At 52.1% G+C, this 15,448-nt stretch overlaps 1 protein-coding gene across 1 annotated transcript in view; it reads left to right on the forward strand.

Moving 5' to 3' along the window:
* Positions 1-15,448, forward strand: part of Ssc5d (scavenger receptor cysteine rich family member with 5 domains) — a 19,190-nt gene that overhangs the window by 2,527 nt on the left and 1,215 nt on the right. The window contains 10 exon segments of the mRNA XM_033766046.1: positions 1-203; positions 694-867; positions 3,829-4,146; positions 5,687-6,259; positions 6,336-6,650; positions 6,841-7,008; positions 7,381-7,418; positions 8,143-8,311; positions 14,444-14,578; positions 15,422-15,446. The exon segment at positions 1-203 is cut by the window's left edge and continues 54 nt beyond it. Of these exon segments, the coding sequence (XP_033621937.1) occupies positions 1-203; positions 694-867; positions 3,829-4,146; positions 5,687-6,259; positions 6,336-6,650; positions 6,841-7,008; positions 7,381-7,418; positions 8,143-8,311; positions 14,444-14,578; positions 15,422-15,446 (2,118 nt within the window).

Consider the following 15,448-nt stretch of genomic DNA (forward strand, 5'->3'; position numbering starts at 1 on the left):
CGCCGCAGTGGCCTGCAGGGAGCTGGGCTGCGGGGGAGCGCTGGCCGCTCCAGGGGGAGCCTTCTTTGGGGAGGGGTTCGGCCCCATCATCCTGGATGATCTTCGGTGTCGGGGAAATGAGACAGCCTTACGGTTCTGTCCTGCGCGGCCCTGGGGCCAGCACGACTGTCACCACCGTGAGGATGCTGGGGCTGTGTGTGACGGTGAGGGCTCTGGATGGAAGTCGGGGGCGGGGGGTGTGTGGTGGCACCTGGAATGGAGGGACGAGATTGGGGGCAGAGTTGTCCCTACTCCGCCTGCACTCTGCTTGGGCTTCCGGGCTTCCCGTCTTACCCTGTCTCTCCGGAACCTCCTCCCACACCAGTTATCCTCAAGTGGGGCAGTTTCGCCCCCTCGGGGCCCTCGGGTCACAGCTGGGGATGGTAGAGGCCAAGGACACTGCTCAGCACGTGACCGTGTGTAGGGTGCCATCACAGCCCAGAGAACGGCCGGCCCAGGCGGCAGGCGGGCAGCCTGGCCTCGGCGCTGTCGCAGCCCTCTTGCCCTCTCTCATGGGGTCATGCCCCCTTCTCTCTTTCACCTCTGCTTTCCCTACTGCTTCGCTCCACCCCAGCCTCCTCTTCCCATCGGGCTGTGGGAAGCAGAGGAGGCTGGGCAAAAGGAGTGGGGCTGTAATCGCTTCTTCCCACCCAGGCATGCCCCTCGGCTACGTGCCGCCTACGGCCCCTGAGGTGGACATCAACAGCTCAGCACCCTCCGGGACAGCAGCACCCTCTGGGGCAGCAGCACCCGGACCCCTGTCCAGCGCAGCAAGCCAGGCTCTAGCAGCCTCTCCGACTGCCCCTTGGGAGCCTGGGCCAGATGCAGGTGAGCAAGAGGAGTGGGGCTCCTATCTCAGAAGGACCCAGGTTTGTTTTCTTGCTGTCAGACTCTATCCTAAAATCCATAATCTTGTTTGAACAAGGGCCATGTTCTATAACTGGGCCTGGAGAGAAGGGTGCTGGGCTGGCTTCCTGTGCCCCACAGTGCAGCCATAGAACTGTCACAAGTTCCTTGGGCCAGCTCCAAATAACAGCTCTGCTCATGAATTCTCTTAGTCTTTTTGCCAGGGAGGCTTTCTGGTTCTCTGTTTATTTTTTCTTTTCGTATAGTGGATCAAACTCAGGACTTTGCACTTACCAGGCAAGCAGGGCACCACTAAGCTATATCCCTGACTTTTTAAATTTTTTTTTTTGAGTCAGGGTCTTGCTATGTAGTTCAGGCTGGCCTTGAACTTCCAGGGTTCCTCTTGCCTTAGCCTCCTGAATGCACCACCATACCCAGTCTGCTCCTTTAGCAAGTGAGGGTAAACGGCCTCCTTCACACAGATCTTGAAAGGGCGAGGTCATGATGGCTGTTGTTTTCAAATGTAGCTTACCAATGCTCAGGCCTGGCAAGGTCAGAGCAGGAGACATTGGCAACTGAGGAGTGTGGTACTCGCAGTTCCCAGGAGAAAGGGGCATGCGGGTAGGGCTCCGTGGTGCCAGGCTGTCCCTGGGTGTCTAGAATCTGGCCCTGGGGTGACAAAGGCAGGTGAACAGCGGTCCTGAGTATGACAGCCCAGTGAGGAGGTGGCTGGCACGGGCTCTGGGCTGGGTGATGTGCTCGGAAAGGTGCACTCTTGGGGACAGCAGTGCCTTCGGAGTCAGCCAGGCCCACGTGTGAGTCACCCAGTGAGAAAACCCTAAGGCATGACTAACAGGGCTTCCCACGGGCTTGGGGAAGGCGGGACACAAGTGGGACTTCCTTGCACCATGGCCATCATTGCTGGAGGCCTCTTTTCCTTTTTTTGAGTAACAATAGCCAACAGGTCTCAGACCTGCTGGCTCCTGCGGCCTGCCGCACTGTAACCCGGGCGATGCTTGCGGCCACCTCACATGGGTCTCCATGGTACAGAAGAGGTGGCACAGCTGAAATGCAAGAGCCAGGCAGAGGCGATCCATTCCAGAGCCCAAATGTATCCTATTCGGATTGTAGTACAGTACAGTCAGGCATCCCATAGTGACAGTTTGATCAGCAACAAACCACATTCACCATTCTACTTTTCCCCTTTTTTCCTTTTTCAAGACAGGGCCTCACCATGTAGCCCAGCCTCCCTAGTGCTGGGATTACAAGGATGCGCCGACACACACAGCTACCATCCCTTCCTCTCTGCGAATTCAGCCACTAAAGAAAGGACCTCATATAAATGGAATTACATAGTACTGTACTTGTCTTTTTGTGATTGGTTTATTTCTCTTTGCATAATGTCCTTGAGGTTCATCCATGTTCTCACAAATGACAGCATTTCCTTCCTTTTAAAGACTGAATTATAGCTGGGCATGGTGGTTCATGCCTGTAGTCCCAGCAATTGGGAGGCTGAGGCGGGAGGATTGCCTTGAGTTTGAGGCCAGCCTGGGCTACATAGCCAGACCCTCTCTCAAAAAAAAGCTGAAATGTGTTCTGTTGCATGTGTATATGCACACCACATTTTCTTTATCCATCCCTTAGTGGATGGATATTCAAGCTATTATGAGTAGTGCTATACATAGGGGTGCTGATGTTTTTTTAAGATCCTAATGCTCTTTGGGATATATTTTCAGAGGGGGGTAGCTGGATCATATGGCTGTTCAATTTTTAATTTTTGAAGGTGCCTTCGTACTGTTTTCCATAGCAGCTCCACCATTTTGCATTCCCACCAAAGTGTACAAAGGTTCTTATTTCTCCACTTCTCAGGGACACTTGTCTCTTGTGAGAATACTAACAGGTGTGAGGTAATGTCTGATTCCCTCAAGGCAGTGACAGTTGTTCATATATCTGTTGGCACTTTATATATCGGCTTTAATGAAATATGTTCAAGTCCTTAGCCCAGTTTATTTTGGGTTTTTTTTTTTTGGTACTGGGAATTGAACTCGGGACCTTGTGCTTGCAAGGCAGGCACTGGCACCACTGAGCTAAATCTCCCAGCCCGTTTAGCCCAGTTTAAATAAGGTTACCTAAAAAAAAAATAACTACTGGGGGCCGGGGATTTGGCTCAGTGGTTCCACTGCCTGCCTCACAAGCACAAGGGCCTGAGTTCGAACCCCAGTACAAAACAGCAAAACTAAACAAAACTATTGAGTTGTAGAAATTCCTTACAGATTTTAGAGATAAAGCCCTTAAGAGATTTACGTTGTGTGGATATTTTCTCCTTTCTGTGGTTGCCCTTTCACTCTCTGGATTGTTTCCCTCGATGAGCAGGAGTGTTTTAGTTTGCTGTAGTCTTGTTCATTTTTATTTCCATTGCCTGTGCTTGTGGGGCCTTATCTATGAAATCACTGCCAAGATGACCACTTTTTGCTTACTATTCATACATGGGGAGACATTTAGGCTATCTTTGAGTTATTGTGAATAGCGCTTCTGAGAATATTTGCATGCAAATATATATTTGAATGCCTGCTTTCAATTTATTTTGGGTATATCCCTAGTAGTGGAATTTCTGGACCATATGGTAATTCTGTTTGGCTTTCTGAGGAACCACCCACCTGGGCCTGACTCTATCCCTTGTGGCCAGCATAGAGAGGGCAAGAAAAGACCTCAACAAATCCCTGCTGCTTGGCAGGCAGGAAGGATGGATGAAGGCAGGAAAGCCTAGACGGATGAATGGATGTATAGGAAGAAGATGGAGGGAAAGATGGATGAACAGCTAGATGGCTGCACGACCCCGTCTCCAGTTCTTTTTTTTTTAAGGAGGAAAGATTTGTTTTGGCTCATGGTTTCCAAGGCTTCAGTGCACCGCATCTCTAATTCTTTGCATCTCTTCTACCTCAGGGTCTCCTCAGCTGCGCCTGGTGGCCGGGCCCAGCCGGTGCTCAGGCCGGCTAGAGGTCTGGCATGATGGGCGCTGGGGGACGGTGTGTGATGACAGCTGGGACATGCGGGACTCTGCCGTGGTCTGCCGGGAGCTGGGCTGCGGGGGGCCTCGGCAGCCAGACCCTGCTGCGGGCCGCTTTGGCTGGGGTGCGGGCCCCATTTGGCTGGATGATGTAGGCTGTGTGGGGACAGAGGCTTCGCTGGCTGACTGCCCTGCTGCTCCATGGGGGAAGCACAACTGCGCTCACAATGAGGATGTTGGGGTCAAGTGCACTGGTAAGGATGCCCTTGCCAACTGCTAATTCTAGGAGGGCTTCCCAGGAGAGGGAGTAGAAAAGAACACTGGCTCAAAGATGGGAATGTTGGTGCCTAAACCCTAGCCCTATGCTGGGTATTTTTCCACATGTGACCACATTCAAACTTCATAAATCTAGGTTGATAATGTTTTGCCCATTTTATTAATGAAGAGACTGAGGCACAGAGAAGTTGAGTAATTTGCCCAAAGTTGCACAGTAACTAAGTGGCAAAGCTAAGTCTCCCACCAGATTGTCAGGGAAGCTTCTTCCTCTTCCTCCTTCCAGGAATCAAAGGAGTCTCCCACAAAGAGGTGGACATAGAGTCCCTGGGAGACAGAGAGAACCTAAAGCCAACTGCAGCACTGCATGCACCCCTGCCCCCATTCACAGAGGCCTGTTCTCTGTGGCTAGACACCATTCAGGGTGCAGGGTCCCAAGAATGGATGGGCATGGTCCTGGTCTTTGAGAAGTCCATGGCTTCTGGAGGGAATGTTCGCACAAGCATACATTTGCAAGCCTGTGTGATACATTATATATAGTTCAGGGGTCTCCAAGATCCCTTGGGTTCAGTTCTTTGCTGGAAGGACCAGAGAGACTGTTAGACTCAGGGAGGGATCTGGTTTATTCTGGTGAAAAGACTCCGGTTAAAATCAGCCACAGGGACAAGTCTGCAGGGCTCAGGAACCAGCAGGTGTGAGCGTCAGGTGTCCCCTCCCAGCAGTCATGCAGATTGTGCTAAATTCTCCCAGCAACAACGTGCGACAACATGCGTGATGTCTTGCCAAGCAGGGATGTGCCCGAAGCCTTGGTAGGTCAAGTTTTTTAGGTGTGTGGTCTTGTAGATGTGGTTGACCACTTCCATGGCTGCCCATAAATCATGTTGTTAGCAGGAACTATGGAGCATGGCCCAAGCCCTCCAGGCATGCAGAGGCTCTTACTGGGCAAGTCATTCCAAGGCCCAGCAGCTAGGGCGAGGGGCCAAACTTTTTTCAGGCATGGTAGATCCTTGGTTGTATACATGCTGATCAGAAAGATCTAGAATGAACAGTGGTGACTCAAAGGATACAGTTTAACTCTACTTGATGCTACAGCCTTTGTCCTTTCTCCCTCTTCCTGAGGGCCATGGGGAACTACAGAAGGGTCTGAGGACAGGGAGTGGCCTGTCAGACATGGAACCACTCTGGTGGTCAGTAAAGATGGACATGGAGATAGGGAGATTCATCAACAGGCATGGAGTGTGGGGTCCTAGAATCAAAACAAAGGCTGAGGAGGTGGAGAGGAGGGGACAGCTTCTAGATGGTAAGTGCCAAGAAGGTGGGCGTGGTATTGGCTTTGGCTCACCATGGTCTCCCGAGGCTCCAACACAATGCATGGCATATAAGAGGTGCTCAATAAATTTTTGTCCTATGAATGAATTGGAATTTGGTGATTGGCTAGAATTTGGTGATTGTCCAGGGGCCTGGACAGATCTTATCATTGTGGTGTCTCACTCTTCTTTTTCTTCTCTACTGACCTCCCAGGGACCCCTGGCTTGGACACCATTTCAGACCCCTTCAGCTGGAGTTGGCTCCCTGGGCTGGGTAGAGATCGGGATGCTTGGCTCCCAGGAGAGCTGCCCACCAAGCCCTCTGCAAGTCTGACCTCCAGTGTTCCTGAGAAAACAACCACTAAGGCTCCACGGAAAACCCCCAAGAGTACTAAGAAGTGGGTGACCAAAAATGCAAAGAGACCAACTGCTCAGCCACCCAGGATGCCAACTACTAAACACTCCAGGGATCTGGGGACCCAGAGCCCCCCAGAAATAACCTCACAGACCACAACCCTGACCACTGAGGCTTCCTCAAAACAAACCTCTGAGTTACCAAAAAGGCTGCTCACGGAGGCTCCCCACAGAAGGATCTCACACACCATCTCCAGGCTGACTCCTCAAGCCTCCTGGGAATGGCCCTCAACGACCATGACAATGCTGTCCCCTCAAGGCCCTCAAGAAGTGACATCTGAGTCCACCATCGAGAAAATCCATCAGGCTTCCCTGGCACCATCTGCAGAGACCCCAGCCTTCTCCCCAACGGCCAGCATCCTTGAGGAACCAGGTGAGTAGGAGGAAAAGCAACGGGCACACAGGGGAGGTTGCCTGAGCCTCCTGACCTGAGGGCCTTCCACCCCCAGGCCTCTTCCGGGTTCGTCTGGCCGACGGGCCCAACAGGTGTGCTGGCCGGCTAGAAGTGTGGCATGCTGGACGCTGGGGGACAGTCTGTGATGACAGCTGGGACCTGCGGGATGCCACTGTGGTCTGCTGGGAACTGGGTTGTGGAAAGGTCCGGCCCCGAGTGGGCAAAACCCACTATGGCCCTGGGATTGGGCCCATCTGGTTGGATGACATGGGCTGTAAGGGAAGTGAGACTTCGCTGAGCGACTGCCCCTCAGGGGGTTGGGGGAAGCACAACTGTGACCACGAGGAAGACGTGGGGCTTACCTGCACTGGTATCAGGGGATGGCTGGGGAGGGAACCATGGGATGGAGTTGGGCTGAGCCAAGGGACTGCACTGGGTGCATCTACAGGAGTTGGGGTGGGGGCATCAGGGAGCTGCTCCAGTGGCTCTAGAAGGCAAAAAATAGTAGCAAGGACCTCTGAGGCAGGGGACTTGGTCAACCCCCACCCATTTCTCCCAAGGCTACACAGATGATGATGATTATCCCCCCTGGACCTGGGACCCCACTTTGGGAGAAGACTTGGCCAAAGGGGCCACCATGGCACCAGGGCCTGGACATGCTCTTCCATGGGGCACAACCAGGCACCCAGGGATCTCCTCCCCAGCAACATGGAGCCTTTCGGTCACAGGTGAGGGGTTTCACAGGGTGGCCACAGGGCCCCATAAACCTCCATTCTTCTCCCTGCAGTTTCCAGAAAAGCCATTCTAAGTGAGCTGGCACAATCTACCATGACCCCAGGCAGGCTGTCCTGGGCTCTAGAGAACCCAAGAGCCTTCCACCTTGGGCTCAGGGGTGGCCATCTTCTGGCCTAGAGGAGGTACCATGTTTCTTTGAGAAATCAGAACAGCCCACATTCCTCATAAGCCACTAAGGCCACTGGGAAGTGGCTCTACCACACTAGCCTAGGCCCATTGATCCAGAGCTTCAGTGGGGGTGGGAATCCTTCAGACCCCCTCAACCCAGGGCCATCATCATTGTCCCCACCCCTGCTCCCCCACAGGAGGCAAAACCAGACCTCTTCTCAAAGCTCAGGAAATGGTGCCAATCTGGGGGAACACCTAGAGTGTGGTGTCTGTCTGCTGCTCATCCTGGGCCTGCCTGGCACGGCTGGTCTCAGGGCTATAGCTTCATTGCCCTATGCCTAGTGGCCTGTTTCCTGCCACCTGTTGCCTTCCATTTCGCCACTAACCCTGCCTCACCTCCCACGTCATGTCTGCACTTTTACCTGCCACCTCCCTAAGTCTCCCTCATGTTCCCTACCTCTTCTCCTCTCTCATTCTTGCTCATTTCCTCCCTGGTGGGGTCACTCTACCTTCACTTTTTCCTGTTTCTTCCTCTTTCAATTCCTATGTCATCCTTTCTGTTTCTCATGGCAGTTTTCAGTCAGTTCCTTTTTCTTTCTCACGGTTTCCTCTTGCTGGCAGTTCTCACGGTGTCCCCGCTGTTTCTTTCATCTTTCCCGTGTTTTCTCATTTTTCTTTCGCTTTCTCACCCTCCTTATCCCTACTTCCCACTCCAGGCCTCTCACCCATGTCTTTCTTATTCCTTTTCTGTCTCTCCCCTTCCTGTTCAGTCTCCGTCGCCGCCATTTTCCTCTCTCCCCTACCCTGTGCATCTGTCCCTCCATCTCTGTGCCTCACAGTCTCTTCAGTCCTTATTTACCTCCGCTTCACTCTCTTCTTGCCCTGGTTTGGCCCTGTGGCCCTGTGCCCCTCTGCCTGTAGCTCCTGAGAGGCCCGCCCTGTGTCCCCACAGGATCTAGCGGAGTGTGCCCTTTCCCGCCCTTTTCTGGCGCTCAGCACGCATGCGCATAAGGGCGGACAGGCGGTTCTCTGCCTTGCGCCTCTTGACGTCACAGGTGGGGGACTGCGCCTCCCAATCAGCCAGTTTGCTCATTCCCGTGGTACGAAGCGGGAAGAGGCACACAGGAGGTAACTGGAGTCAGCCTTGCCACCTGGGTGAAGGAGGGAGCAAGCAGTGCGGTGTCTCGGGGAAGGGAATCAGGCCGAGTCAGGCTCCGGAGTCTTGGCTCTTAGAGACCTAGCGCTGCCTCCCTTAACCCATGGCTCCCCCTCGTGGTGAGACGGTGTGAGACAGCCGAGTGCACCATACAGCCTTAGTAACAGGAAGACTTGGAAGGAGGTGCGAAGCCAGGCTGCTGGGGCTTGCCTGAAATCCCGGCACTCTGGGAAGCTGAGACAGAAGGATTACAAGTTCTGGCCCAGCCTGGGCAACTTCAGTAACTTAGTGAGACCCTGCCTGTCTAAAACAGTAAAAAATGAATGCTGAGGCGAGGCAGAGGGAGAAATGTCAGGCATGAATTTATATCTTCAGTAGAAAAAAAAAAAAAAGACTTCACCTCTTAGAGCCCTGTTTTTTCCTCCGGAAAAGACCTCTGCTCCACGGTTGGGAAGACTCAAGGGGAGCTCGCTTACTGCAGACAGGTGTCATTCTGGCGACGCGGTGACATGAGTCCTCTCGCTACCATCGTGTGTCTGGTGGGGAGGACAAGTGAGCACAGGGAAGTTACCTGTGACTCAGCAGCCGTGGCGTGGATCTGTTTTGCACACTCGTGCACCTTGTTTGTGTGGTCGGAAAGGGTATGTCTGGGTGGATCCTGGAGTCAGGGTCAGGCTGGGAGGCTGCAGGTCCCTGTTCAACAGCAAAATGTGTGTGCAATCACTTAGCACACGGCAAAGCGCTGGTTGTTGGAGTTAGTTCATGAAAATGAGCAAGAGCTGCAGGGTCTGGGATGGACTGGTAATTTACTGTTGAGAAAACAAGGAAAACCTCTGGAACAGTGGTAGGACTTCAGTAGCAGAGGAGAGCAGAAGGATTTATGAGGTGATCAAAAAATACAGTGTAACTTGAAATTTTTTATTTTCTTTCTTTTTGGTACTGGGAATTGAACTTGGGTCCTTGCACTTGCGAGGCAGGTGGCGGAACCACTGAGCTAAATCCCTAGCCCTGTATTTTAAAAATATAGTAAAAGATACATTGCTGTGAATTCCCGTCACAATCCTCTCCCCACTCCCAACGCACTCGTCCCATCCTCACCGCTTTCTGCAGCAGATCTGAGATCCTCTTTCCTGAATGTCCTTGGTTGCACTGTCCCGGCTGCCTCAGTGTTCTGAATCGAGTCAAAACGTTTCCCTTTTGTGGTGAGTGTGACATTGGGGAAGAGCCAGGAATCACAGTGCCAGATCTGTTGTACAAGGTGGATGAGGACGCAGAGTCATGTTTTTACAAGCTGGCTTTCATTTGCAGGGTGCTTGGCAGCTGCATTCACCATATTTTGTATCGCACCTTATGAGGACTTGGCCAGCTGCTGCAGAAAGTGGCCAGAATGAAGGGATAAGTGTGTTTGAAGGGAGGGGAAACATTTTGAGGGGATTCGCGGCAGTGTGTCTTTTGCCGTAATAAAATTTAAGAATTTGGGATTCACTCTGTTTTTTGGTCATCCCTTGTATATGATCAGTTTGGGCCACTTGGAGAACCAGAGTGCTGTCTGCATCTCCAGGCCTGGACATGTGGTCGTACCTGCAAGGTCGCTCTGGTCACCTAAGGTCTCACAGATGCCATTCTGTGTGCCTAGGAGAGTGCTTAAACCCCAGCAAGATTGTCACTTGTTTGTTGACTGAAGGAATGAGCGGGGGAGTGACAGCAGCCTGGGCCCAGAGAGTGCACAAGGGAGACACTGGAGGCCTAAGAAGGTTGCATTTTCACTTTCCAATTCTTCAAAACATTTTGTGAGACCTCCCAGAGCATTGCACCTGGAGGCCACATGAGCTCAGGCCAGTGCCCACTGCGTGGCTGTCACCACTGGGACACAGCGAAGACCGAGGCAGGGCAGAGAGGGGTGATTGACACTTGGGAGACGATGTGGTCGGGAGGAGGAGTGGGAGCAGGCCCCACAGATCACTGGCTGAAGTGAGTTCTGCACAGTAAAGAGCGCTTGCAAAGGTAGGAGCGCAGCGTCCTCGAGTCCTGCTCTAGGCGTTGAACTGATGCTGACCATGCTGTGTCACTCAGCAGGGGCTTAGGCAGGCGGTGAGGAGAGGAAGGTGGGGATGGGGCCACAGTGTCAGAGCATCGTGGGCAGAGCCACAGGGATAGTGTGGAGACCTCCGGAGGCAGCGACTGTGCAAGGCCAGGTTCGGAGCTGTGGGCCCGGCTGCAGGGAGAGGAAGCAGGAGGTGGAGACTGTGAGAATCGCTGAGGTTACTGCTGTGGAGGTCTGAGATTAAATGCGAGGTTCAGTTAGAAGTCAGATCACAATTATTACAGCAAAGGTTTGTAGAGTGCTCTTGTGTGTTCCTTACAGAGCAAGCAGCGTGAGCAAAGGCCTGGTGTCACCTGTTCTGCTCAGGTCACGTGACTTAATTCCCTTCCTTCCCACGCATGGACAGAGGAGGAAACAGGCATGGGGAGGGAAGAACTGCGAGAGGCAGAGCTTAGCGCTGGACTCCAGAGGGAGACTGGGAAGCACAGGATCAGCCCTGAGAAGTCCAGGGGGATGGAGAGGGGAGACCACCCAGAGCCAAATCCTAAAGGATAATGAACCACGTGTGGTGGTTCAGGTCTGTAGTCCCAGCACTCAGGAGGCTGAGGCAGGAGGATTGCTGCGAGTTCAAGGCCAGGCTGGGATACATAGCAAGACCCTGTCTCAAAAAAACAAACACTACCAAACAAGGATGAATCCAAGCTCACCAAGGAAGGATGGGCTAAGTCGGGAGCAGCACCCTGCCTAGAATCAGTGCTGTGGCAGCCCTACTGCTAGCTGTGGAGAGATTCTGCCTCCCAGCCTGCAGTGTGGCGCAGGGAGCTCACTGCTGCTATTTTCCTTTATTTTTGGTCCTGGGGACTGAACCCAGGGCCTCCACTCTGAGCTATGTGCCCAGCCCTTTGGGTTTTACTTTGAGACAGTGTGTCAGAGAATGACTAAGTCACCCAGATGGGCCTCCAGCTTGTGACCCTCCTGCCTCAGCCTCCCAGGGTGATGGGATGACAAGCCTGCACTACCTTCCCGGCTTAGAGCTGTATTTATGACAACAAAGCACCAGCGGGAACCTGTGTCCATGCGCGGGTGTGCCGATGCATCACGGGGTGCGTGCTCACAGAGGGGTTGCTGAGGAGTGAGAAGCACTGCGCTGGAGTCACACATCCTCAGCTCAGAGAGCTTACTGCGCACGGTGGCCTGGGCCACAGATGACAGATGAGGCCCACAGCACAGGTGAGGGAGCCAGGGCTAGGACAGAGCCAGGACAACTTCTGGACTTAGCAAAGCCCTGTCTCAAAATAAAAAGTAAAAAAGGGATAATCAGGTAGGTCAGTGTGAAGGCCCTGGATTCAATCCCCAGTACTGAAAAAAAGAAAATCAGGGTGGGAATTTAGCTCAGTGGTGCAGCCACTTGCCTCGCAAGTGCAAAGACCAGAGTTCAATCCCTGGTACCAAAGAGAAAAAGAAAATCAAATCAAGGACATGGATAGGCCTTTAGTGTATGGCAGGCTCTTAGAGTGGGTTCTGAATGCAGTTAGTGGGGTGACATTTTAACGGGAAGCGGTTTCAAGTTATGCTCTTAATGGAGCCCTTCTGAAACCCAGCACCTTGGAAAGAAACCTTCAGTGACTCACTGCTAATAGGCTTCTTTCCCTAACTCTTTTCCTATGTTTTTTTCTTTTTTAATTGCTGGCACACTAATGGCTTAAGGATTATCCTAAGGAGCGTGCCTTCCTGTGGGATGCCACGGCCACCCTCCCAGGCGCTGACAGGCACTTGGTGAGGGGGCTGAGGACAGGAAGGGGAGGGGTCCTCCAGGTCAGTGTTGGGGACCAGGCCGCAGGGCTGTTGGTTTGATTCCTGTGAGAAAGAAGGACCAGGGTCACAGGGTCACAGGCATGAAGTTTCTGTTGAGCAGATGAGAATTTCCTTTTCCTTTTTTTTTTTTTTTTTTTTTTGTGGTGCTGGGGGTGGAAAATGTCATACAACCTTTTAAATATACTAAAAACTACTGAATTACATATTTTCAGGCTGTGAACTATACAAGATGTGAATGAATAGCTCCAGGAAGCTCTTGTTAAAATAATCTTGTCAAGGAGCCAGGGATTTAGCTCAGTGTGCTGTTGCCTGCCTTGTAAGTGCAAGGTCCTGAGTTCAAGCCCTGGTACCAAAACAAAAATAAAAACAAAACTGCACAAAACAAAACCAAAAAGAAAAAACGAAAAACAAAAAATAAGCTCGTCGATCAACAAAGCTAGAAGGGTGAATTCTTTTTCAAGTCTCCCTAAGTAAAATGGTGGATATGCACCCAGGTAGAATAAGTTTAGATGTTATATGAAGTTGTACTATAGAGACAACCCAAGTGTATTCAGCCCCCAAAAATTCAAGAAAAATAGCATTACAGGATTGTTGCGGGCTGTTCACTAGTAAAGATAAAACGGAATTTTCTTTCCTGGGGAAAAGAGAAGAATATGGGCTGGCGATGTCAGTGTGAAGGCCCTGGATTCAATCCCCAGTACTGAAAAAAAGAAAATCAGGGTGGGAATTTAGCTCAGTGGTGCAGCCACTTGCCTCGCAAGTGCAAAGACCAGAGTTCAATCCCTGGTACCAAAGAGAAAAAGAAAATCAAATCAAGGACATGGATAGGCCTTTAGTGTATGGCAGGCTCTTAGAGTGGGTTCTGAATGCAGTTAGTGGGGTGACATTTTAACGGGAAGCGGTTTCAAGTTATGCTCTTAATGGAGCCCTTCTGAAACCCAGCACCTTGGAAAGAAACCTTCAGTGACTCACTGCTAATAGGCTTCTTTCCCTAACTCTTTTCCTATGTTTTTTTCTTTTTTAATTGCTGGCACACTAATGGCTTAAGGATTATCCTAAGGAGCGTGCCTTCCTGTGGGATGCCACGGCCACCCTCCCAGGCGCTGACAGGCACTTGGTGAGGGGGCTGAGGACAGGAAGGGGAGGGGTCCTCCAGGTCAGTGTTGGGGACCAGGCCGCAGGGCTGTTGGTTTGATCCCTGTGAGAAAGAAGGACCAGGGTCACAGGGTCACAGGCATGAAGTTTCTGTTGAGCAGATGAGAATTTCCTTTTCCTTTTTTTTTTTTTCTTTCTTTTGTGGTGCTGGGGGTGGAAAATGTCATACAACCTTTTAAATATACTAAAAACTACTGAATTACATATTTTCAGGCTGTGAACTATACAAGATGTGAATGAATAGCTCCAGGAAGCTCTTGTTAAAATAATCTTGTCAAGGAGCCAGGGATTTAGCTCAGTGTGCTGTTGCCTGCCTTGTAAGTGCAAGGTCCTGAGTTCAAGCCCTGGTACCAAAACAAAAATAAAAACAAAACTGCACAAAACAAAACCAAAAAGAAAAAACGAAAAACAAAAAATAAGCTCGTCGATCAACAAAGCTAGAAGGGTGAATTCTTTTTCAAGTCTCCCTAAGTAAAATGGTGGATATGCACCCAGGTAGAATAAGTTTAGATGTTATATGAAGTTGTACTATAGAGACAACCCAAGTGTATTCAGCCCCCAAAAATTCAAGAAAAATAGCATTACAGGATTGTTGCGGGCTGTTCACTAGTAAAGATAAAACGGAATTTTCTTTCCTGGGGAAAAGAGAAGAATATGGGCTGGCGATTTAGCTCCGTGGTTCTGCTACCTGCCTTGAAAGCATATGGACCCAAGTTCAATCCCCGGTACCAAAAAAAAGGGGGGGGCGGTACAGTCAGGGGTTTCAGGTAGTTGAAATAATAAATAACTTTTGTTGTTTTGTTTTGTTTTTGAGACAGGGCCTTGCTGTTAGTTCAGGCTGGCCTCAAACTCAAGGTGATCCTCCTGCCTCAGCCTGCTGAGTGCTGGAACCACAGGTGCCGCCATGCCTGGCATAAGCTTATTTTATGAGCTGGTCTTACTGGTGTATGGATTGGGAAGCCGGGAGCAGCTGGACTGACAGCTAGATCACAGGCTGGGGGAGCCGCCAGAGCCAGGGCGCCATTTGCTCATGTCTCTCCAGGGGGCGGATGGGACGGTGAGACTCAGCCTCTTCCTTGTGCCCCTGCAGGAGACCAGGATGGTGACAGGCCTTTGGGCAGGGGCCCAGCCAGAGGGACGCCCACTGTAGCACCCACTCTTTCCAGTGGCACTGCCAGGCACCCAGGACGCCCTTCTCAGGCTCCCAGGGCCCGTGGAGACACAGGTGAGCAGGTGGCTGGGGCGAGGGCCTGGGGCATGAGTGCCATGGGGTGGAGACTCTTTCCCTGGGTTAGTGGAGCCCCGGTGACTGGAAGCCGTGAGTCTGCCCAGTGGCACCTGACGGTGGAGGCCAGGGATAGTGTCCAACACCCATTGTGCACGGGGTGTATGTTCACAGCTGAGGGTGAACATGGCGAGGCCAAGAGCCCCTCACCCAGAGGCGATTCACAGGCCAGGCCTGCATGGCCAAGGGTGTGTAGAAATGCTCACATTTGGAGGTACCTCCTGTCACCCCTGTGCTCCAGCAGGCCGAGGCAGGAGGATTGCTAATTCATTCCCAGCCTGGGCGATTTAATGTCTTATAACACTGTCTCAAAATGGAAAAATAAAAAGGGTTTGGGGATGTAGCTCTGTGCAAAGGCTCTGAGTTCAATGTGCTGTACCAAAAAAAATTATCTTGATTATTGATGTTGCCATTCAGTAATCTCGACTCCCTGCTTCGGGCATTTCTGCATCCCAAGGTGGCCCCCACCACCCTCCTGCACCCCTCCACATCCTCAGCCGGCTGATTTCCGCCTTTCCCCCCTGCACTCCTGGGCCCTCAACTCCAGCTCGGGGTCCAGCACGTCTCTGCACCTTCACCTGCTCACTGCAGAGGACGCCAGGTGGCGCCCGGAGCCTCAGAGGCGGTGGGAGGAGGGGCCTTAGGGCCGGGTGAAGTCTGCTGGTGACCCATGACGTCGCCAGCTCTGCATCTTCCTATTGGCCAGCTTCCCGGGGGCGGGGAGGTGGGCGAGGCAGTGGGCGGGGCGGGCTGACCTCAGGCGGATCGTGTCCCCTCCGGCAGGTTCCCCGGGAAGCACCGGGCCCGAGC

This window comes from Fukomys damarensis, unplaced genomic scaffold (genome assembly GCF_012274545.1).
Source record: "Fukomys damarensis isolate Sample0158 unplaced genomic scaffold, DMR_v1.0_HiC HiC_scaffold_19, whole genome shotgun sequence".
Taxonomy (NCBI): domain Eukaryota; kingdom Metazoa; phylum Chordata; class Mammalia; order Rodentia; family Bathyergidae; genus Fukomys; species Fukomys damarensis.